Raw genomic sequence first — 24413 nt, 5'->3', positions numbered from 1 at the left:
ACTTGTTAACAAGCAACAGGCTTAAGAACATCGTAACTCCTCCTGTCCTTTTTGAACAATTAGTTCAGATAATATTATAGAAATAGTATGATTGAAGGCAAATTTTTCAGCAGGTACCTGTGCTCCAGCTCAGGGATTAACAAGTAACAAGTAAATATAGCTAACTTCAGCTAGAAAATAGTTGAGTTTTTGCTTCTGTCTCCAGAAGTCACCCTCCTTTTGACTTTTCTCTCATATATAGCTCTGGGTTGGCTGAGATTCAGAATATTGCTTGGTGGACCCACCTGAGCCTGACTATTACCCACCAAGTAACAGACTTGGAGCTTTCTGGTGAAGAATGCATTTAGTTTGTAAGGATATTCTGCAGTAGCTGTAGTCCACAACCGATCTATTTGGATTAGGCCTGATCTTACACCAGGCTCCATGTTTGATCCATTCCCTAAACTAATTGCTGCCATAAAGGATAGACTTAAAACACAAGTGAAATGATAACAATATGTTTAATTATGAGTGTAATGCTACTTTTTTTCTTCTTTAGGAACAGCATAGTAGAAGATGCTCAGTGTCCTGGATTACCAGATTTAATTGAAGAAAACCATGTAAGTACAATTCCAATGTGGTTAGATAGCCTAGTATGTCATGTGTTCATACATTATATAAAGTAATTTCATAAACAACCCCCAGAATTTCCATTGGAAATCTAAATCAGTCATACAGAATGTTGGTTCTTGTTTCAATGACATTTGGGTTGTTTAAAACCATAGTGTCATTTTTGCATTCTTCAACTCATATCAGGATGAATATGAAACCAGTGAACTAGAGCAGAAATCAGTATACTTTGGCCCCTATTTTTACAAGTCATATTTTATTGTAACAGCCACACATTTGTTTATGGATTCTCTCTGGCTGTTTTTGCAGTACAGTGGTAAAGTTGAGTACTTATGACAGAGACCCTGTGGCTCACAAACCTATTTACTGTTTGGTCCTTTACAGAAAATGTTCGCCAGTTTCTGAACTAGAGTATGATACTTGCTGAGAAACTTGACTTCATTCATACTATTTCTTTAATATTATCTGAACCAGTCATTCAAGAAGCAGGACAGTAGGGTTTACAATGTTCTTAAGCTTGTGTCTGGGACGTCATCCTTCTGTCTTTCTTATGCCTAATGGCAACAAGACTTTTAAAATTTGTTCCAAGTAATTAAATTGATAATTAAATATAATGCCATTTTTACTTCCAGGATGTAAATAAGACAAACTTGAAGATGGATTGTTTACCCGGTGAGAAAATGAGTTTGCCTCTTCTTGCTGGTAGAGTAGCAGATGATATTAATACTAACAAAAAAGAAGGAATTTCAGATGTTGTGAAAGGAATGGAATTGAATTCTTCAGTTACATCACAGGATGTTTTGATGAGTAGCCCTGAAAAAAATATAGCTTCACAAAATAACACCTTAGAGCAAGAGGAAACGAAAATTTCTCAGTCAGGTGAGTTCTTTAAAATATATTTAAAAGAGGCTTTGTTAAAGAAATAAACTTGGATTAAGGTATAAATTATCCTATAAGGTCCGTTTTACATTAGACCTAACTGTTTGGGTTCTTCGTTGTTAGTGAAGACCCTGAATTAGAAAAATTCCCTCAAGCATTTTTTTATTTCTCCTTCTTTTCAGCACATATCCCCAAATCTTTCTTCAAAATATCCTGTTTTTCTTCCCTACTTCCTAGTTCTTCCTATATTGTTGTGATGGTTCTGTAATAGGAAATGACTCCTATATTTTTGTTATAATATGTGGCAGTTTCACCTCCTATTTTCATCAATTTCTCTATAGCTGGTCTAGATAGGGCCTAAGGTAAAACAAAAGGTTTTTACCTTGGCCAGACATTTAATGTCCTCCACCTGTTCTTCATCAGCATCTCCTGGGTACCTTTAATATTACAAGCTGAGATTTGTTTACAGAAGACTCCTTTTTTGAGACAGAGTCTCACTCTGTCACCCATGCTGGCATGCAGTGGCATCATCTCAGCTTACTGCAATCTCTGCCTCTTGGGTTCAAGTGATTCTTGTGCCTCAGCCTCCCGAGTAGCTGGGATTACAGGTGCCCCCCCCACAATGCCCGACTAATTTTTGTATTTTTAGTAGAGTCAGAGTTTCCCCATGATGTCCAGGCTGGTCTCAAACTCCTGACCTCAGGTAACCACCCCCCGCCACCTTCAGCCTCCCAAAGTGCTAGGATTACAAGTGTGAGCCACCTCGCCTGGCCAAAGACTCCTTTTATACTAAAGTTAAGGATAAGAATTTAACCAATAAATTTAACTATATTTTAAAAAATGTTATAGCATAAAATGGTCTATATTTTTGTCTTAGCATTTGATATGTGGAGCTTTTCATATTTTTCAAGGCTGTGTCCATTTCTAACAACTCTTGAATTTGAGAATATTTTTTAAAAAGTTAATTTTTTTGTTTCTTTTTCAGTACTACTTGATAATAAAAGTCACATTACTGAATGCCACCTTCTTGATTCAGTAAGTCTTCCAACTTAATTTGACAAGTCTCTTTATATTTTAAATTTGTCTAATAAAATGAATATTGCTTTTCTGTTTGTGTACAAGGCTTAAAACATATCTTGCCATTGTTTTGCTTACTATTCATTTTCACAAAATGGAGAAAAAATTTTATGTTTATATACTTTATAGTATGTTTCAGTATTAAACCCTGAAGATATGTTTCTCTATATGTTTTTTCTATCAAACTTGCTCTGACAATTGGGATACTTGAATATCTGAATATATTTCTAAGTGATTCAAGAAAAATATAAGGCAAAGTTTCTTCCCTTCTGGGGAAATAATGTCTATCCCACCTTCAGTCATCATTGGTTATTTATATTCTGCTATTTTAAGTGGATACTCCCCTGCTTTTACTTATGGTAACCTCTTGCCTCTAATTCTAGTTTAAACAGCCCTTTTGTGAAGCCTTCTGTAAAAAGCTTTTATCTCTCCCATGTTAACTTATATGTAGGTACAGGTGCACATAGGCATACAATGTGTACATTTCATCTCTTACTAAGGGTATAATATGAATGTATTATATTCCAAAAAATATGATTTCTGAAATCTAATTCCTTAGTAACTGCAAATTCCACATTAGGAAGAACTGTCTGATTCATAGCTTTGATATTGGCACTGTGGCATGAATTAAATAGTGCTGTCTTTCCTACTGTTTATACCATTGGTTTCAGCCCTACCACAGATTTTTTTTTTTTTTTTTTTTTTTTTTTTTGGTGGCGGGGAGAAGGAGTTTCACTCTTATCACCCAGGCTGGAGTGTAATGTTGTGGTCTTGGCTTACTGCAACCTCCACCTCCCAGGTTCAAGTGATTCTCCTGCCCCAGCCTCCTGAGTAGCTGGGATTATAGGCACCTGCCACCAGGCCTGGCTAATTTTTATATTTTTTAGTAGAGATGGGGTTTCACCATGTTAGCCAGGCTGGTCTCAAACTCCTGACCTCAGGTGATCCATCCACCTCAGCCTGGGATTACAAAGCTTGGGATAATCAAAGTGCTGAGATTACAGGCATGAGCCACCACGCCCAGCCGACATTTTTATTTCAATAATCTGGAGTAGGGATTCTTCATTTTTCTTCATCAAGTGATTTTTTTTTAATTTATTTTTTTCTTTTATTTTTAGAGATGTCGTTTTTCCATGTTGGTCAGGCTGGTCTCGAACTCCTGACCTCAGGTGATCCTCCCTCCTCGGCCTCCCAAAGTGCTGGGATTACAGGCGTGAGCCACCGTGCCTGGCTCATCAAGTGATTCTTTTATTGTTTACACCTTTGGTTTATAGCCTCACCTTGGAATTTTCTGGGACTATTAGAATAGATCAGGAAATGGCCTTGGTTTTATTTATCTTTAATCTTAGAATATAACAAACTCATTCATAAAGCAAGTATAGGATCAGACAGCTACAATTTTTGTTAACTACTTGAAGCCTGGCAAATACTTAGCTTCCTTAAGCCACTAATTCCTTAAAGACCTTTATATATCTTGGCTTTCATTAGTTTTCAAAGTTGGCTTCTTTGTGGTCAGGCCCTGGGCTGCCCTGTGTCTCAGGAGCAGAATGAAATGTGTTACTGTGACCCACATACCATTCTTTCTTGGTCTTAGCCTTCTTTAATCATGAACTGAGACCGAGAGGATCGGTGCTTTTAGCATAAGACCAACTTATGTCCCAGTAGGATCATTTGAACTTGAAGCAGAGCTTGAGGGAGTAAAAAAAGGATCGCAGCAGGATCACACAATGGTAAAAGGCCTATTAAATGGTTTAGGATTTATGGAATCTATGTAAGTGGCTTAAGATATGGTCTCAATTTTATTCATCCTGCATACCTGAGTTCATATACATATTACTTATATTTTTAGACATGTATTCTGAATATACCTTTCCAATTTAAAAAACTATAATATACGTTTAAAATAAAGTAACATGATCATTATGTTGTTTATAATTTTATTGTTACATAGGGGAAATCTTTACATGTTTCTTTTTGTTTGTTTTTGAGATGGGATCTTGCTATGTTGCTCAGGCTGGTCTTGAAGTCCTGGGTTCCAGTGATCCTACCGCCTCAGCTCCTGAGTAGCTGGGACTACAGGTGTGCCACCACCACACCCGGTTTATTTATATTATTAATTAATTCACTATAGCAATGTTGAAGAATTTGTGAAACTCTTGGTGGATACTTTATTGACTTCTCTGGATTTGTTCTCCAGCCAGGTCTAAACTGCAGCAACCCATTTGCTCAGCTGGAGAGGAGACATCAGGAACATGCCAGATACATTTCTTTTGGTGGTAACCTGATTACTTTTTCACCTCTACAACCAGAAGAATTTTGAATTTAAAAATAAATCCAAACATTTTCCTTCATATTATCAATGCTTATATATTCTTTAGACTGTTGAAATTTTGGAGAAAATATATTTATGTTCACTTCTATAGTATCATATGATGCTTTGATATTCTGTGTTCATCAAAGTGTATTTTAGATATACTCTTTCTCAAGGGAAGTAGGAATATTTTGTACATTAACAACACAGAATAAAAAATGTACTGTGCTTTGCTTCTTGTTTAAAAGGAATAAGCTTAAGGCTAAGTATACTTAGAGCTTATAAACATTCTTTAGTTTAATTGGAATATTAACCTGTGACAGAAATATTTGCATCCTTTTACACTTTATTCTTAGTTTGAACTCCTAAATTTGTTGATGTTGAACAGCTTTGGGTATTACATTTTCCACAGTATTCTGAGTTTCTTTAGATAAGCTTTCTGCATTCTGAAGTCAGTTTAACATGCTGCGGTTTCAAACAGTTCAGTCATTAGAGGTGTCCATTGAATCCTTTTGTTTTCCTTTTTCATTGGCATGGCCAACAGCCATTAAGGAAATGCTTTTTTTCTTTTGAAAAAAAATCATATATCAGTCACATGAAAGATTGCTACAGAGAAACTCAAGCTTTACAGTTTATACAAAGCAATATGCAACACAACAGTAAAATCTTTGCTTTCAAAAATAAAACATCAGAACAAGACAATGTCGGTAAATATGCTCTTTAATAAGATGTATCACTGAATTGTTTAGAAAGCCTTCAGCTGTTCATGGCCCTGGGCCATTAGAAAACCCTAGTTTAGACCGGGCGTGGTGGCTCACGCCTGTAATCCAAGCATTTTGGAGGCCAAGGCAGGCAGATCACCTGAGGTCGGGAGTTCAAGACCAGCCTGACCAACATGGTGAAACACCGTCTTTAAATAAATAAATAAAAAGAAAGCCCTGGCTGGGCGCGGTGGCTCAAGCCTGTAATCCCAGCACTTTGGGAGGCCGAGGCGGGTGGATCACGAGGTCAAGAGATCGAGACCATCCTGGTCAACATGGTGAAACCCCGTCTCTACTAAAAATACAAAAAATTAGCTGGGCATGGTGGTGCGTGCATGTAGTCCCAGCTACTCAGGAGGCCGAGGCAGGAGAATTGCTTGAACCCAGGAGGGGGGGGTTGGGGTGAGCAGAGATTGCGCCATTGCACTCAAGCCTGGGAAATGAAAAAAAAACTCCGTAAAAAAAAAAAAAAAAAAAAAAAAAAAGAAAGAAAGCCCTAGCTTATGTATATTTCTTTTTCTTACATGACTTGTTTGAATTACCAAAACAAGTAATGGACTCTAACTGGCTTAACAGTAAGGAAATATATTATTTCACAAGTTATCAGGGTGATTCTTTTCTAATCAATAGGTACTTTATAATCAATAGCTCAGTGAGGACATCAAGGTCTAACTTTCTATTCCTAGTTCATTCTGTTATCCTTGATGTTGGCTTCTCCTTTACAATTGAGTGTTTTGGGGGTCATAAGATGGCTGCTAGTGGCAGTTGAAGATATGTCCTTCCCTTTGGCCTGATTAGACCAACTAATGCCGCATCCCCATCTGCAGATCAGTGAGTCGGCAGGGGATTGACTTGAATCAGAATTCCCTGTTGAATCTGGGCTCACACCTGAATAAAAAAACCGTGGCTCTTAGGAAACAGGGAATGGAATGTGGGGTAGGCAACCATCAGTGTCCTCTACTAGATAATGTGCTTGGCTATTGGAGTCTAGAATTATTAGGTATTAGGAAAATGTTCAGAGACAAAATGAAAACTGCTTTGAATAGAGTAAGCGTTCTTAATGCATTGTATTGTCAGAAAGAAAAAAAAAAAAAACGAGTTCTTTTCTACCAAAGTAGAATGGGAATTTCTTTCTTCTTTCTTTCTTCTTTCTTTCTTTTTCTTACTTTTTTTTTTTTTTTTAAGATAGAGTCTCACTCTATCGCCCATGCTGGAGTGCAGTGGTGCGATCTCAGCTCATTGCAACCTCTGTCGCCCGGGTTCAAGCAATTCTGCCTCAGCCTCCGGAGTAGCTGGGATTACAGGCACCTGCCACCGTGCCCCGCTAAATTTTTTATTTTTAGTACAGATGGGGTTTCATCATGTTGGCCAGGCTGGTCTTGAACTTCTGACCTCATGATCCACCCACCTCAGCCTCCCAAAGTGCTGGGATTACAGGCATGAGCCACCATGCCCAGCCAAGAATGGGAATTTAAATTTATTGAAGACCTACTATTTGACAGTCCCTTTGCAAACAATATTTTACTTAATGTTACAGTAACCCTATAAGAGCTGTCTGCACTTTATTGACAAAGGAACAAAGGCTCAGAGGATTTAAGTAATTTTATGTAATCCAAGTTCTCACTTTTTTCCAAAGCTGTGCTTTTCCATTTAATAAGAGAACAGTTAAGACCAGAATGTTAGGGTAAGGAGTTTTTTGAAATATGCTATGATATGCTCCCCACATCCCTCTTCAGTGATGGACTACTTACTCCTTGAGCTGCAGGAAGTGCTGCTAGCAGGCAGCCCTCTGCTGTCATCCCTTTTGAGGACTGTGCTGCCTCAGCTGAAGACAGCCACTTCACCTCAGGTTACATTCTCTTTCCCAGGTGTCCTATAGTCACTGACTGACCAAAGTGGGGATATAAAAAGGCCTGGCCCCCTTGCAGCTCTGAAGAATAATCCCAGCTTCAGAACTCCCCTAGGGTAGGCTAAGTTATTGCTGCTCAACTTCTCCCTTGACCCAATCACATTCTTTCCCATCCCCACAAGTATTGATTGCAGGTACACTCCCTCTTGAGTTCTAATCTCTCTGCTTCCTGGGAAACCCAACCTGTGACAATTATCAATTTAATGGATTTCAAAAGATCTTGTTGTATAAAATAATATTTTGGGCCAGGCATGGTGGCTCACGCTTGTAATCCCAGCACTTTGGGAGGCTGAGGCAATGGATCACGAGGTCAGGAGTTCAAGACCAACCTGGCCAAGATGGTGAAACTCCATCTCTACTAAAAATACAAAAATTAGCCAGTCATGGTGGCAGGCGCCTGTAATCCCAGCTACTCAGGAGGCTGAAGCAGAGAATTGCTTAAACCTGGGGAGGTGGAGGTTGCAGCAACCGTGCCACTGTACGCCAGCCTGGGCGACAGAGTGAGACTCCGTTTCAAACAATTTTGGTCTTATATAAGATGAAGTGGTTTTGCCACATCCTGCTTTTGGAATTGTATTAATCTTTGGGCTTGCTGGTTATAAGGGTAGAAAGTCATGGGTAAGAATGTTGATGACGGGAACAAATTTTGAAAGCTGACTATGTAAGATACCTTTTTTCTCTATAAGAGATTTGAGGCCAAGCGCAGTGGCCTGTAATCCCAGCACTTTGGGAGGCCAAGGCGGGTGGATCACGAAGTCAGGAGTTCAAGACCAGCCTGGGCAACATGGTAAAGCCCCATCTCTACTAAAATCCAAAAAATTAGCTGGGCACTGTGGTAAACACTTGTAATCCCAGCTACTCAGGAGGCTGAGGCAGGAGAATCCCTTGAACCCGGGAGGCTGAGGTTGCAATGAGCTGAGATTGTGCCACTGCACTCCAGCCTGGGCAACGGAGCGAGACTCTATCTCAAAAAAAAAAAAAAAAAAAAATTCATAAAAACCAGGGAGATGGTCCTATAGTCGTATCAAATTCCTGATTTGAAAGCAGTGAACTATAGTTTAGAAAATAGGATTAAAAAGCAGTCAAGAAGTATACCAGATTCCTAACAATAATTGTCTATGGGTCATAGGTCATCTATAAGTAAGCTTTTTCTTTCTGCTATTCTCATTTCCTGAACCTATTATATTTCCTTAAGAAAATTAGAGAAGAATTTCCTTGAAACATCTTTTTATGAAATTCTGGAAGAGATAAGTTTGAGGTAGTATTTATTTTCTCCTTAAGGCAAATATTTTAACAAGTATAGGAAACCTTGAGGCCCTAATGCAGTATTAATATTGCTACATATTTTTTCCATTATGCATTATCTAGAATAAACTCCAATTAAATGACATAATAAGACAAGTAACTCAGCATAATATTTATTAAGTAGATGACTTACAAGAAGGATACTGATGAATAAATGTAAAACTTTTGACTCACAGTGAACATTAAGCTTTTACACAGGTAAGGTTTAGATTCCATCTTTTTTTAATCTGCCCCTTTCAGATTACATCATGGTATATAAAGCATTGGTGAGGTCTATGTCACCAGCAATTCCCAGTTTGTTGATTTCCTTGAGGTTTTTAACCCGATGATTGTACTGCAACAAGTGAGCATCATTCACTGCAACCTTGAAGTGGTCAGATTCAACCAGTATTTGTATCTGAAATGGCATATACGTAACTGTTACATGAGGTAATGTATATGTCAGTTAGCTGGATTTAGCCATTCCACATTATATACATTTTTTTTTTTTTTTTTTTCAAAGACGGGGTTTCACAATGTTGGTCAGGCTGGTCTTGCACTCCTGACCTCAGGTAATCCGCCCGCCTTGGCCTCCGAAGTGCTTGGATTACAGGCGTGAGCCACCACGCCCAGCCCGATATATACATATTTCATGTGCACGATAGAAACAAATTGTCAATTGAAATAAAGGGGAAAAAATGCCCATTAATTTCAAACCAGTCTGGCCTGAGCTCAGGATATCCAACATTTCATCTTTATCATCTGTGGGACCAGTTAACATCCAGAGAAAGTAACTTTACAGCAAAAATTCCAAGTTATTCAGATTTTTTTTTAAAGCAACAAATTTATTAGGTTACATAAGTGAAGTTGTAAGGTGAAGGCTAAGAATTTACCTCCACAAAAACTTAAAAGAGCTCAGGTGTGGTGGCTCACGCCTGTAATTACAACACTTTGGGAGGCAAAGGCAGGCAGATCTCTTGAGCCCAGGACTTTGAGACCAGCCTAGGCAACATAGTGAAATCCCATCTCTACAAAAAAAAATAAAAATTAGCCAGACATGGCACACATCTGTAGTCTTGGCTACTAAGGAGGCTCAAGTGGGAGGAACATTTAAGCGTGGGAGGTTGGTAGGCTGCAATGAGCTGTGATTGTACCACTGTACTCTAGTCTGAGTGACAGTGAGACCCTGTCTCAACCAAAATTTTTGGTATGGCCTAACACATCTAAAAAAATAAATATGAAAGTAGGATTCCTAGCTGGGCGTGGTGGCTCATGCCTGTAATCCCAGCACTTTGGGGAGGCTGAGGCAGGAGATCATGAGGTGAGGAGTTCAAGACCAGCCTGGCCAAGATGGTGAAACTCCGCCTCTACTAAAATATAAAAATTAGCTGGGCATGTTGGCAGGCACCTGTAATCCCAGCGACTCAGGAGGCTGAGGCAGGTAAACTGCTTGAACCTGAGCGGCAGAGGTTACAGTGAGCTGAGATCATGCCACTGCACTCCAGCCTGGGCAACAGAGTGAGACTTGGTCTCAAAAAAAAAAAAAAAAAGTAGAATTCCTTTGGCAAATGTGAAGATTGATGAGAATCAGTTTTGGCAAGGGTAGGAAAAATCTATTCTTCCAATAGTTAGTCGATGTCCATCTTTACATCTTTTTGTAAGCAGCAATCTGGCAATATCTCAATTATAAACATGAATAATTAAAGATTTCTAAAAGATTTGCTTCGAGGAAGCAAAGATTTATAAGGATGGTTATAGAATTTTAGTAAAATCTTTCCAGATTTGTTTCTATTCTCTGAATTTTCATCAGTAGGATACTAGTTAATTTATCACATATCTAAATTTGAAATACTTTTGGCTGGATGCCATGGCTCACGCCTGTAATCTCAGCACTTTGGGAAGCTGAGGTGGGCGGATTACGAGATCAAAAGACGAAGACCATCCTGGCCAATATGGTAAAACCCCATCTCTACTAAAAGTACAAAAATTGGCCGGGCGCGGTGGCTCAAGCCTGTAATCCCAGCACTTTGGGAGGCCGAGGTGGGTGGATCAAGAGATCGAGACCATCCTGGTCAACATGGTGAAACCCCGTCTCTACTAAAAATACAAAACATTAGCTGGGCATGGTGGCCCGTGCCTGTAATCTCAGCTACTCAGGAGGTTGAGGCAGGAGAATTGCCTAAACCCAGGAGGCGGAGGTTGCAGTGAGCCGAGATCGCACCATTGCACTCCAGCCTGGGTAACATGAGTGAAACTCCGTCTCAAAAAAAAAAAAAAAAATTAGCTGAGGGTGGTGGCATGCACCTGCGGTCCCAGCTACTCAGGAGACTGAGGCAGGAGAATCGCTTGAACCCAGGAGATGGAGGTTGCAGTGAGCTGAGATCACACCACTGCACTCCATCCTGGTGACACAGCAAGACTCCATCTCAAAAAAAAATGCCGTTAAGTAACAATACTCGATATGAAAAGATGTCCACCAAATGTAGACTGTGGTCCTTATTTGCCCCTGCTGTTGAGTTTACAGTCCAGCTGTTTTATTGACCACTCTATAATCAGCCCTAACTCAGTGCTGTGGACTTAATAAATATTTGCTGAAGCAGTGCTTATAAATAAAAAATGTGCTGTATGTCAGAAAATACTGGGAAGATACTCATCAAATCGCAACCTTTGTGAGGATGCGGGAGGAGTAAAAGATAGGAAACTTTGTTAATTTAAAAACTTAAAAACTTTTGGCCAGGTGAGGTGGCTAACACCTGTAATCCCAGCACTTGGGGAGGCCGAGGCAGGCAAATCACGAGGTCAGGAGTTTGAGACTAGCCTGGCCAGCATGGTGAAACCCCGTCTCTACTAAAAATACAAAAATTAGCTGGGCATGGTGATGCATTCCTGTAATCCCAGGAAGCTAAGGCAGGAGAATTGCTTCAATGTGGGAGGCAGAGGTTGCAGTGAGCTGAGATCATGCCACTGCACTCCAGCCTGGGCAACAGAGCAAGACTGTCTCAAAAAAAAAAAAAAAAAAAACTTACAAACTTTTTATAAGACATTAATTTTAGAATTAAAAACATTTAGTTTTGATCTCTATGCCAACTATGTTGTTTTAAGCAACAAAGTCCAGTACACCTGTACCATAAAGACACTTTGCCTTTTTTGTTAAAAATTATATTCTTTTCATTTTTAGAAAGACTTAAACTCAGAGGGGTGGCAGCAGTGATGATTACGAGGTGTCTGCAAGGAACTGGGGAGTGTGCCACTCCTGGCCATGTTCTCAGCCTGCTGAGCCTAGTCCCCTGGGCAGGGAGAAGATGCACTGGCTGGGCATATCTTAGGACAGGTGATAAAAACTCATTTCAAGTGTTTTGTGGTTTTAGAGTGATTCCTCATGAGAAATACACATTATCAATATGAAATAGTAGCAATAACTTACTTTGAATGGTTTCCCACTTTCAAATGGGAAAACTGACTGTCTTTCTTCCCTTCCCCAGTTATTATCCAGCATTGTATTGCAAACGATGACTCTCCTGTTGTTCTCATTAAAGCGTGGGTTAAAGTGGAAGGCAATATCATTCCCTTTCTTGAAATCTAAAGTAAATCTATTTTAAACCAAAGACCAGTTATTAAAATGATTAAAGCTGTACATTTGTACCAAATGAAGAACATATAATTTTCTAAAAAGCAAATAACTTCATAATACAGTACCTAGGAAATTTTTCTGAATGGAAAGCAAATAAATCAGAATGGGTTCAAACTGGAAAGTATCCTAGGCCCAATATTCTATGTACTACCATAAAATCTAAAGGTAAGCAATATGTGTTGAATTTTTTTGCCTCATTGTCTTTGATCATATTTCCATTCATCTGTAATGCCCTCTTTACAGACTCATGAAAACCCTTTGAAGTTTTCTTACAGAGCAACTCTGAGGATACTTTATGCCTTACTATAGATAATGGTTATCTGTTTCCTGGTCTTCCAGGTTGCTTTCAATACCTGATAAAGGCAAGCCAGCTATGTAGTTAACAGCCAGCAAATACTGGCTTCCTCATAATTAACCAGAAGTCCTAGTTCCTCTGAAATAACATGAATGAGCTAATGTAGTTAATATTCAGTATCTTGTTGTTAAGTTGTAAAGTCTTGACAGAAAATATGTTAAACATTCTATGATGTGAGCTGGAACTAATGAAATTGCTAGTTTAACTTTTTGACCCTGTTCCTTCTTCCTGGATATTAATGCCAATACCAGTCCTCTGACTAACCCCATCCCTGAGTTTCTCAAAGTGTGCTCTATAGAGCAGTAGCATCAGAATCATCAGCATGTGTTCTTATTATGTGTACTTATTTTAAAGCCAGGTCTGCACTCTGATCCAACTAACAAAGATTCTCTGTTTATTTTGATTCACCCAGTAACAGTCACATTCAACCACAAATGATCTTCCAGTGCTTACATTTGTAAGGAAAAAAATAGCAGTAGAATTTGTATTTGACTAAATATACGACTCTATTTCCTCTGCATTGGAAAGGTAGACATTGTCATCTCTGTCACCTTAAGCACACTTTTTTTCTATGCAGTTCCTCATACAGAATTTGCAGGACTAAGCAACAGTTTTTTTAGTTTACTACCATTAGCCATTTCAGCCAGAATTAGTTTTGATCTGCCAGTCTCAATCTACATCTCTAGTATTATTAGAACTAAACTTTCCAGTGAAATGACTCTAATAAGACAAGGATACTACACTGGGTATTCAGTGCGTGTTAGGGGTTGTGGGAGGAGGAGAGCAAATATTAATAAATCATGAGTGCTGTGTGCACAGGATAAGGTGTGCTGGGTTCTGTGTTACGTTAGGAGGGAATACGGATAAGGACATAGGCAGAGGATGTATATATTTTGTAATTTGCTATGAGACACTCATTGTGCGGGGAAGTTCTGTGCTTACAGAAATTGTCTGGGCCGTGTGGAAAGACAAGTTGGCTTAGGGTAGTGACTACCATTGCAGAAACAGAGGAGGCTGGCTGAGGTGGTGTGGATGAGCATTTGAATGTAAAATTATCAGATCAGAAGCAGAGTCCATCTCTTGATGACAGGATGTGGAGCAAGGTGACAGACACTGAGACTATTTATGGATTCTTACACAAACCTGTGTACGTGGCTTGAATTTGTACCATATGGGTACTGTCCATAAGACCTAGAAATACGGTTCCACTAACCTCAGGGGCAGGCATCCTGGATGGCTTCAGGACAGGGCCAGCTTTTTTGTATGATATGTAAGTACTACATAACCAGTGGTGACAACCAGGGCCAAGTGGCCCAGTACAGCTACAATTAAGCATGTATTTTCCTAAATAAAGCCTCACCCTATCCTAGTCTGCCTTAATCAAACCACTTCCAATAGCAAAGGCTGATTTATTTTGATGACATTTTTAACTTGTAGAATCTCCAAACCTGTAAGCAAATAGTATCAACTAAAAAGACAGGTTCCCAGGGCTGCCACTGATCATCTGTAGAACCTGAGTCTCAGTTTTGGCTATAAAAAGAGCAATATTCTTTATCCTGCCTTCAACCATGAAGATTAGCTGATATAATACATATCAAACTATAGAATAAGGTGCATTACCATGTACTATTAGTGCCCTGATGTTTAGCAAAATTATGTGGGAATACATATGGATTTATGGGATAATCCTATATGACAATATAGCCAAGATTCTAAATATGTAGTTTTAAAAATCTTCCTAAAATTCAAAATAGCACCATAGGACAGGGCAAGAAAAAACAATTCAAAATAGGCCATTCTTTATTCAAAAACCAATCTACAAATAGGGTAGGCTTACTTTTGCTCTCCTTACCTGTTTGCATTGGGCTTCACCATGCCCTGAATTGTTATCAGCATGCGAGGCATGACTCCTCCAGGAAAAGTCAGGTTATAAGGCACAACCTGGGAATGAACAAGTACATATGTGTCAATTAGGAGCACGTTTCTTTGGGGAAAGAAAATGATTTTGCTAAAGTTCCATCACTATTAATATGTGTGAAAAACGTAACTCTAGTATATTGCCATCTGTCCAGACTCTCAGGCCACTTTGCCCAGGGTCCAAAGGATAAGGCTCCCTATGTGCACAAATAATAACTGAAAATAAAACCATCAATAAGTCTCACTACGGCCATCCCAATCTGCACTCATTCATGTTGACTATTTTTTGGAAAGGCTTAAGCTAGATCTTGTGATCAACATTAACATTTTGTATCACTCATAAGGCCCTGTCACGTAACATGCTTCACTGTGGTTATTCTGCTTCCTGGGGGCAAACATCATGCCACATTCTGGGTCTGTGGGTTCTCATATGCTCTGTACTCACATGGCTCCAGCAGAGTGCTTTGCACATGGCAGATACTCAATATTTCTACAGTGTACACTGTTTAGTTAATACTGTGAGGTTCATTCCACAAACGTTTATTGACCATCTACATTTGAGATTCTGTGAATATCCCCAAAGCTCTATTTATTATGGTCTCTTTTCTTTCCCTTTTTAAGGGTTCTCCCCGGGTTTATCGCTTTTTTTTTTTTTTTTTAACTGGGTCTCAAAAATCCGGGTCTCTCTTGTAAGTGATGGAGTGCAGTAGCGCCATCATAGCTCACTGCAGCCTCGACCTCTTGGATTTAACCGATCCTTCTGCCTCAGCTCCCAAAGTGTTGGGATTACAAGCAGAAGCCACCACACCCAGCTTATCCAAATCTTTTCTTTCTAGGCCTGCTGTGTACTAGCCCTGTACTTCCTCCTACTTGGATTTGTTACTAGTGCCTCAAATTCAACAAGTGTGAACTGGAATGGTCTCCTCTGCCTCCTCCCCCATCAGTTCCCCTTAATGAGCTCCCAGTTTGGGCTAAAGCTTTGCTGATGGCTCTACTTGGTCTCCTTTGAAAAGTCAGAGTCATCTGTGACTCCTAAGACATAATCAGTAGATTCTGGGGTTCTTCCTCTGTAATCTCTCTTACATCTACCTGTTCCTTTCCACAGCCTTCATGTCCCCCTGTCTCTGCAACTGACACCATCTCTAGTCTAGGCCCAACTCAATGCCACCCACTCCCCCAAGTCTTTCTACTGTAAACTGACCTAAAAGGTGACAGTGCTCCCTGTGTCATCTGCATAGTTCTGAAATGCTCTAATCACACACTGTTACTTAGCTCTTTCCTCAAATTTATTGTATGTTTTATCATCCAACTAGATTATGAATCTGGAAAGGAAGGATCCTGTGGCTGAGATGCATCTGGATCCCCCACAGAATTATGTTTTACATTTAGAATTCACTTGCTAAAACATTTCAATCTGCACGAAAATTCAACCTTTAGATCACAAAATTATCTTTAGAAGGTTTTTCAAAACCAGATTACCCTGTTGCCTCTACATGTTTACTCAAAGATCCTGGACAGATTATATCACTTCTCTATTGTCCCATTTCCCCATGTGTAAAATGGGGTTATTAACAGTGTCTTATAAGGTGGTGACGGGGTTAAATGAGATCATCCATATAGATGCATACTATTGACATGTACTAAGCATTTGTTAATAACCAACATGTTCTCCATTACAACAATCTTGATTTATATTCATAAGCAGCTTTATCAATGCCTTCAAAATATGCATTACCTTCTGTTCATACTAACCACACACAATAAACTCAATATGAACACTTAATTTTTCGACTCTAGCAACACACACCCATGGCTGGCTCTTGAATAGTGGCTCTAAGCCACAGGTTTAAAGCTCAGGGTCTCCCTGAAGCCCTCTGCATGTCAAGTACATGAAAGGAGGAATGCCATCTCACCAGTGGCCCAGCGGGGGCGCCATAGGGGCCAGCAGCAGGGTAGGCTCCAGGAGCACTTGGCTGTCCAGGAGGCGGGTAGGCCCCAGGCCCGCTGGGTGGCCCTGGGTAGGCTCCAGGTGCAGGTGCTCCAGGATAAGCTCCAGGTGCTCCAGGGTAGGCGCCTGGAGGCCCCTGTCCAGGGTAGGCGCCTGGGGGTCCCTGTCCAGGGTACGCGCCTGGGGGTCCCTGTCCAGGGTAGGCGCCTGGGGGTCCCTGTCCAGGGTAGGCGCCTGGGGGTGCCTGTCCAGGGTGAGCCCCAGGATAGGAGGCCCCTGGGTAGGCCCCTGCCCCCTGGTTCCCCCACTGCCCAGGCCATCCTTGAGGGTTTGGGTTACCAGTTAACGCATCATTGAGCTGGAAAGAAAGACATACGCAATTACAGGACAGAAAGCATTCTCAAAAGCGAAATTTTCAGGAAAACAGGAATATGTGATCTAGGAAAGAGAGGAATATAGTGAAGGCATTACATGCATATCAATAAACTTTTTCCACTTATTAATAGTTTTGAGTTTCAAAGACTAAAACTAGATACTGGGATTATGCATGCTTTTTCACTTTATTCTTGCCTCCCAACATCTCAGATCAGGGAGGGCTGCATTTTCATAATTAGCTCAAGTCAGGAGCTAACACTCCCCTATTTACAGCTCATACTTTTTAATCACCATGAGGAAAGCAATCACAGACATCAGGATGCCCAGACTGTATCGCGTTTCCCTCTACTCGGGATTTCTCAGCTCCTGCTGTCAGAGTCCATTCCCTTCTGCCTGGGGCCTTTTGGTGAAAGGATTACTGTGAGTGTATCCCAGGCCTCGCTCTGCCTGGCTTTCTTCCCAAATCTACTGCTGGAAAAACAAGGCTCCAGCTCGCAAGCTCTCATTGGACAAATGAGTCCAGGGAAAGCCACGCAGTGGGAGAGTGAAAAGGAAAAGTCATGGTAAAAACAAAATCCCCAACCCTCAACCATGTGGAGTTGATTGAGGGTAAGAAAACAGGCATGAAACACTTACCGAAAAACCGTCTGCCATTTTCCTGAGGGAAAGAAGGAGACAGAGTTTATCATTTGATCCTGAAAGCTTTCACCAATTTCCATTAAATGGAACTTTACCATTAGTTTACTGTGCAGCTTTAGTCACTCTCTGGGCATTATGCCTAAGTGAGTAGTGTGGGACCACAGAAACGTCTCTTCAAGGGCAGGGATACTTTCCAGCTAGATCACTGAACCCTATTTAACTCACAAATTTCAACTTCCATCACATTAGCCTGTGCTCTGAATCCTAAGACCAAGAGGCCACATAATGCATGAGGGAGGATGAGGCAGAGGAAAAAGAAAATATCCTGTCCCTTTTCCAGGTGAAAAATGTTAACAATCATGGTTTCTCTTTGGTTCTTCTTCACTTTCCTTCCTTATACTCTTTCCACCACCCCATATAAAGGGTTTGATGTGTTCATCTTGCCCATCTACCCTCTGTCCCCACTAAAAGTCCCATCCCCTCCTCTGGGTTTTTGAAGAAAAGCAGTGTTGATTGATTCCCACTAAGATAGAAAAGACAATCCAGACAGACACAGTTGCTGCTCTGTTATTTATTCCTCTATCTGCACACAATTATGCTTGCTCTTGGCCAGGCACTGCACAGGCTCCTATCTAGGTGTGAAAATGAATAGGCCATGATCTGCATGGTCAAAGGGGCCACAGGATCTAAAACCCAAAACAATTGAACCCACAGAGATATATAGTAGAAGGATGGTTACCTGAGGCTGGGAAAGGTAGTGGGGGAGGGTGGGAGGTGGGGAAAGTTAATGGTTAAAAAAACAGTTACAATGAATTAATAAGGCCTGGTATTTGACAGTACAACAGGTCGACTATAGTCAATAATTTCATCGTACATTTGAAAATAAAAGTATAATTGGATTGTTTGTAACACAAAAACTAAGTGAGAAGATAGATACCCCATTTTCTATGATGTGATTATTATGCATTGCATGCCTGTGTCAAAACATCTTATGTATCCCATAAATATATATACCTGGCTGGGCATGGTGGCTCACAGCTGTAAGAGGCCCAGGCAGGTGGATCACGGGGTCAGGAGTTTGAGACTAGCCTGACCAACATGGTGAAACTCCGTTTCAACTAAAAATACAAAAATTAGCTGGGCGTGGTGGCACACGCCTGTAATCCCAGCTACTCAGGAGGCTGAGGCAGGAGAATTGCTTGAACTTGGGAAGCAGAGGTTGCAGTGAGCTGAGATCATGCCACTGTACTCCAGCCTGGGTGACTGGAGTGAGACTCCGTCTCAAAAAAAAAAAAAAAAAAAAAAATATATATATATATATATATATATATATATATATAATTATTATTTTTTTTCAGACATTGCCAATATCCCCTGGAAGCAAAATCATGGCTAGTTGAGAACCACTAATCTAGCTAGTTAGCATGTGTATCCCTATATGAATGTACAGAAGTGGGTCAACAAAAACCAAAAAGGTAGTTTCCATTGTTAAAACTAGCTGAATTTGCCTGGTCCTAACATAAGTCTATTCAAATTAAGATGTGTTTAAAGGCTGATTGAACCAGAAATTCAAATAAAGAGGGCATTTCCACAATTTAATATTTATTCTTTTCGAAGCCTCAGCTCAAATATGTTTAGTTTATTTTCCAATCTCACCAAATACAGTTTGGGAAACAAAGCAGATCTCACTGCATTTCCACTGTTTCACACACCACCTCGGATTGTGTCTCGACACATTAGACAAAGCCTCTAGAACAAAACCTGCCATTTGTGTGGTGCTTTTCAGCTTATAAAGCATGTTCCCATTTATCTATTTTAGTTATGATGACAACCTTATGAGAATGACAGGAGAAAATTAATACAGTAGCTAGTTGCCTATTCTCTGTAGTTTCTGTTCCATGGTTTCAGTTACCTAAGGTCAACCGCAGTAGGAAAATATTAAATGAAAAATTCCAGAAATAATTCATGGTTTTTGTTTGTTCTTTGTTTATTTTGAGATGGAGTTTTGCTCTGTCGCCAGGCTGAAGTGCAGTGGAGCGATCTCGGTTCACTACAACCTCCGCCTCCCAGGTTCAAGTGATTCTCCTGCCTCAACCTCCCAAATAGCTGGAGTACAGGTGTGCACCACCATGCCCAGCTAATTTTTGTATTTTTAGTAGAGATGGGATTTCACCATGTTGGCCAGGATGGTCTTGATCTCTTGACCTCAGGATCCACTCACCTTGGCCTCCCAAAGTACTGGGATTACAGATGTGAGCCACTTCGCCTGGCCTTTTTTACTTTTTTTTTTAAGGTGAGGTCTTGCTATGTTGCCTACGCTGGACTCAAACTCCTGGGCTTAGTTCATCCTCCTACCTCAGCCTCCCTAGTAGCTGAGACTTCAGGCACAGGCCACTTCACTCAATGTCATAAGTTTTGAACTGCATACTGTTCTGAGAAATGTGAAATCTTGCACTGTCCTGCCATCTCACTGTCTGACCTGGGATAGGAATCATATCTTTGTCCAGCCTATCCACACTGTAGACGCTACCCACCCACTAGTCACTAAGTAACAGGCTTGGTTATCAAATCAAAAAAAAAAAAAAAAAAAAACAGTATATATAGGGTTCAGTACTATCCATGGTTTGAAGCATCCACGGGGTGTCTTAGAATGCAACCCCTGAAAACAAGGGGGAGACTACTGTATTCTCACCATAAGGAAACAGGCTCAGAGAGCTAACATGGTGGCCCAAAGTCATCCTGTGACTGGTAGATGAAGGAGTACCCCTCATGGCTTTTTACTGCTTGTTTAGGCTCATTCTACACCAATAGAAAACATTACACTTTGAAATTTTAAAGTACAGTCGTTTGAAAGTGTTAATTACTTCATTGAGAAATTAATTCTCTCACTCATCTGTAACTATATAACACACTGATATTGTAAACAATTTTTTTTAAAAGGATCGTGTTTTGGTCAGAAAACTATCTGGGTGACTCATTCAAGCACAAAATAATACTGAATATTGAATATAATAATGCCATTTTGTACAGTCACTTTGCTAATTATAACCACATTTTAACCAATAAAGTTTTCCAAAAATTGGCTATGCACCGTTTTGATTATGTCAACTTCCAAACATCAGATTTCTTTTTTGAAAAGCATTATAACTGATGCTCTTTTGAAATCAAGATTATCAACCTCAAAACTTTCAGAAAAACAAAACAGACATCTATTGAGATAAGTATCCTCATTTGCCCAAATTTTTTTTTCTTTTTTCTTTTCAGATGAGTAGTTTACAAAGAGAGACATACAATCAAATGTCAAAAATCTTTCCACTCTACAAACACTACAGGTATGTGAACCCCATCCTGGTGTTTTCAAGATCAGAGAATATTGAAGAGTGGGGGGGGGGGACACTTCAAAAAATAAACTAAAAGTAGAGAAATATTATCTGGGTCTCCACATTTGTAAACACCTACAGTAAGCAGTTCAGTGTAGCTTTGGAGTAAGGAATTTAAACATGATTTAGAATACAGACCATTTTAATTGGCTATTAATTGGCAGCTTTTCCCTTTAATAAAGAGTAGCTATCCACTGCTCTATTCTATTCTAGGCCCACCCAGCAATCAGTCCGGTTGTTCAGATTCCCAGGAACACTTCTAAAATTTCTGCTCATAAAGGTCCCCGACCTATACACAAGCCATAACAGAAGTAGATTATTTCCCAAGCCCCTAGGCACTGCCCCACACTGCTCCTCAAATAACACAAGAGCCAGTCTACTTCCTGTCCTTGCTAAAACACAGAGCAGGGCTTGAGGAGAGTCCATTTTAAAAAGACAAATTCAGTGATGCCAAGTTGGAATCAAGGGAGCTGGTCCTTTCCTAGGATTTCTCTCTCATCATAGCTCCCTGGCATCAAAGAAGTTAAAGTTACTTTCTGCTTCTCAGTGACTGATTTTTTCCCCCTACGGAAAAGCTGAACAGAGGTCAAAAGAGAACACATGATACTTAGTCAATAGCGAACTGGAAGTATACAGCAAGCACTGCCTAGACTGGCTCTTAAGTTACCCACTCAGAATTTAATGAGAAGATCCAGTTCAGGCACCAGACACACGGAGCTACCCAGCTGTCCTGAGTGGGACCTGTGTCCCAAATGATCACAGGAAAGAAGGGCTATGTTTGAGATCAGTTACCACAAGTATCAAGTACGTAAGTTCACAAGCCGCTTGGCATTTAAGATCAACACAAGATTCTGAAGGCATACTACGTGAACATAGGGACTTGGCTGCAGATAAGGGTTTAGAGTCTGGCTAATGAGGGTTCTATGTAAAAGTTACCTAAATTATACCTGACACCACCATTGGCCACTTGACCTCACTAAGTGAAAAGTCTTTATAAAGCACCTGCGCATATTTGTAGCAGAGCAAACTATCATAGATTAAAGACCCCTTAGCAGAGTGAGACACCTATTATATTTGGACACAACGAGTTTTCAGGCAACTCTTGTCCTCTTCTGCTTCTTATGTAACTTAGTGAGGCATCTTCCTAGCACTTATAAGCGCTAAATAGTCAAGGACCAGCATCAAACTTCTCCCCAGAATCTGGACTATGTGCTGATTTTAAATGTCACCTCTAAATGTTATGAATTTAGGAAGCTACTCAAGTCTCCCAGGGATTAAGGATTGGGCATGATCATCCTTTGAATGAGAGAGCCTACCCTGAGATTGAAAGTCCATGTCTAAACGGGAGACTACTGATGTAGAAAAGTAAATGATCCTTATTCGACTTTAACTTTTATGGAAACGCTTCCTAGTGTGAAAGGTTTATAAACTTGAAGTAAACAAATCAGAACTTTGGGAGCTGATGAAAGCTTTTTCCCAGGCTGTGTGCCCAAGTGCTTAATTGTGTCACTCTCATTTCTTCAGAATTAACTCAGCTTGTCTCCCATTCCTTTCCCAGAATCCTAGAAACAGCCTGGATCACTGAGGTCCAGGTGTCCTGGTTGTGCAGCAACCCAACTCCCAGAGTCACTTTACAAACCTTCCACAGTGTCTGTAATCGGAATGGCTAACAACGGTAAGGCTGAAGCCCAAGTCCCAGCCTCAACCCACGCGTCCCCCACTCCCTGGCCCTGAGCTCCTTTTCTCAGAGTGCAATCGTATCAGCGTTTTTATTTGAGCACCCGATCATTCAGAATAAACCCTCAAACATGTTTGAGAAGCCCCCCTCCAGGGCTCTACACACTAGGACCAATATTCTGCCACACCCAACACTTCCTCGGCACAGACAGTCTGGGTAGAGAGGGGCATTTGATTCGGAAAAGCTTAGAGTTTGTAGTCTTTGCTAAGCCGGGTCATGCCCGCTCAGGCCATGGAGCAAGCACCATTTTCTGTGGGGTCAGCAACCAGAGAGCGGCTGCAGCCCTGGCCGCAGCTGGTCCTGGTGGAAGAAGTCGTTCGCGCGCTCCACAGCGAGATCTCTAAATCCAGCCTCAGCTGACGCTCAAATGGGGCCAGGCCAGCCAAGCTGTGGGTCCCGGGAGGCGACCTACGCAGTCCTGGCAAGTCCCCTGGCTCCCCCGCGGCCGTGCGCCGGAGAAGGGTGACCTGGCTTCGATCCCAGTTAGAGAACCCGGAGCGACCGCTTTGTTTGCGGGGTAAGCCCTTCCGCCTCCCCTCGCAGCGGGACCTGGCGGGACTCCGGCGACGGGACTGCGGCTAGTCACCGGGTGAGGCTCACCCCGGGGCCGCAGAGCGCAGCTGGCGAAGGTGCGACGGCGGCGGAGGCATCGAGGCTCCGCAGAGTGTGGCCCTTGCCGCCCCGGGGACGTGTGTGGGTCTCGGAAGGCGCCGCCAGCTTTCCCCGAGCTCCGGCGCCTTAGAGAATCAAAGGCGACCGCCCCGGGCCCAAATCGCTGCCCGCCTCCCCGCACCTCGAGGGCAGAGCACAGGCTGTGGGGCTCCGCGCGCGCCCCGTCCCAGTCGTGTGGAGCCGAATGCCCTCCGGGCCGCGCCCCAAGCAGCACCCGGGGGCCCTCGCCCCTGCCCGGCCGGAGCCGCGTCCCCCGCGCCCCGCGCAGCTCACCACTCTCTGGCTTGCTCTCGACGGCTGCAGGCGAGGAGGTGCGGACCCGGGCGAGGTGGTGACTCCGAGCCTCATAAACGCCGGCCCCGCCCGGACCGCCTCTCCCGAGGCGGGGCAACGCCCCTGCCCAGCCCTGCCTTTCCCCGGACCAGACTGGGCGAGCCCCGCTCCTGTCAGACACCCCGAGCTGCCGCTGCGGGGGCGACAAGGACGCTCCCGACGGGGAGAGCGCGGGGACCGAGGGGCGCGCCCTCCACCGCCCTCGTTCGGTTCCGCGGCGCTCCTGGGGCCTGGGCTGGGGCCACATCTGTCCCCCGCCCTCTCCAGAGTCACCTGAGTGAAGAATTAACTGAGGGGAATTCAATTAATAGATTGCTTTATTTGTAGAATACAAAACCAAAAATCTGTTTAATGTCTATTCCCTAGGGAACTGACTGCAAATTGACTACTTATTCTAGATCAATAGGCCTAGTCTCAAAGCAATTTTCTTATGAAGCAATTAATCAGACAACTCTTTAACACATTTTGCACAGGAAATTAACGTTATATATATATACTCTCCTTTTAACTTCACATTATCTTTTTGTTGGAAGAAAGAGATAAGTATTATTATCTCATTTTTACCATCAGGATGCTATAGTCTGAATGTTTATAT

General features: G+C 41.6%; 2 protein-coding genes across 5 annotated transcripts in view; one reads left to right on the top strand and one right to left on the bottom strand.

The window, feature by feature from the left end:
• DLGAP5 (DLG associated protein 5) overlaps nt 1-5109 on the top strand; it is a 40796-nt gene extending 35687 nt beyond the window's left edge. Inside the window, exons 16-19 of one of the 3 annotated variants that reach the window (XM_032251134.1) lie at nt 539-599; nt 1242-1488; nt 2474-2523; nt 4763-5109. In XM_032251134.1, the coding sequence (XP_032107025.1) occupies nt 539-599; nt 1242-1488; nt 2474-2523; nt 4763-4885 (481 nt within the window). In that variant the 3' untranslated portion in view covers nt 4886-5109. Of the gene's footprint in view, nt 1-538; nt 1489-2473; nt 2524-4762 lie in introns of those variants that run through there. The other 2 variants (XM_032251135.1, XM_032251136.1) reach the window with 2 other exon arrangements.
• A 3834-nt stretch (nt 5110-8943) lies between these two features.
• Nucleotides 8944-23977, bottom strand: LGALS3 (galectin 3). Of its 2 annotated transcripts, XM_032251133.1 has the most exons (7): nt 23759-23977; nt 17693-17714; nt 16889-17039; nt 16647-16834; nt 14669-14757; nt 12255-12420; nt 8944-9248 (listed from the first exon to the last, which is right to left on the bottom strand). In XM_032251133.1, exons 2-7 carry the CDS (start codon nt 17708-17710, stop codon nt 9093-9095), a joined length of 768 nt encoding a protein of 255 aa, XP_032107024.1. In that variant the 5' UTR covers nt 17711-17714; nt 23759-23977; the 3' UTR covers nt 8944-9092. The 2 variants fall into 2 exon arrangements, with proteins under 2 accessions (XP_032107024.1, XP_032107022.1); XM_032251131.1 differs by having other exon boundaries at nt 16647-17039.
• Nucleotides 23978-24413: the final 436 nt, after the last annotated feature.

This window comes from Sapajus apella, unplaced genomic scaffold (assembly GCF_009761245.1).
Source record: "Sapajus apella isolate SASKATOON/1434 unplaced genomic scaffold, GSC_monkey_1.0 scaffold74, whole genome shotgun sequence".
In the NCBI taxonomy this organism is placed as follows: domain Eukaryota; kingdom Metazoa; phylum Chordata; class Mammalia; order Primates; family Cebidae; genus Sapajus; species Sapajus apella.
This window is presented reverse-complemented; position numbering and strand designations above follow the sequence as displayed.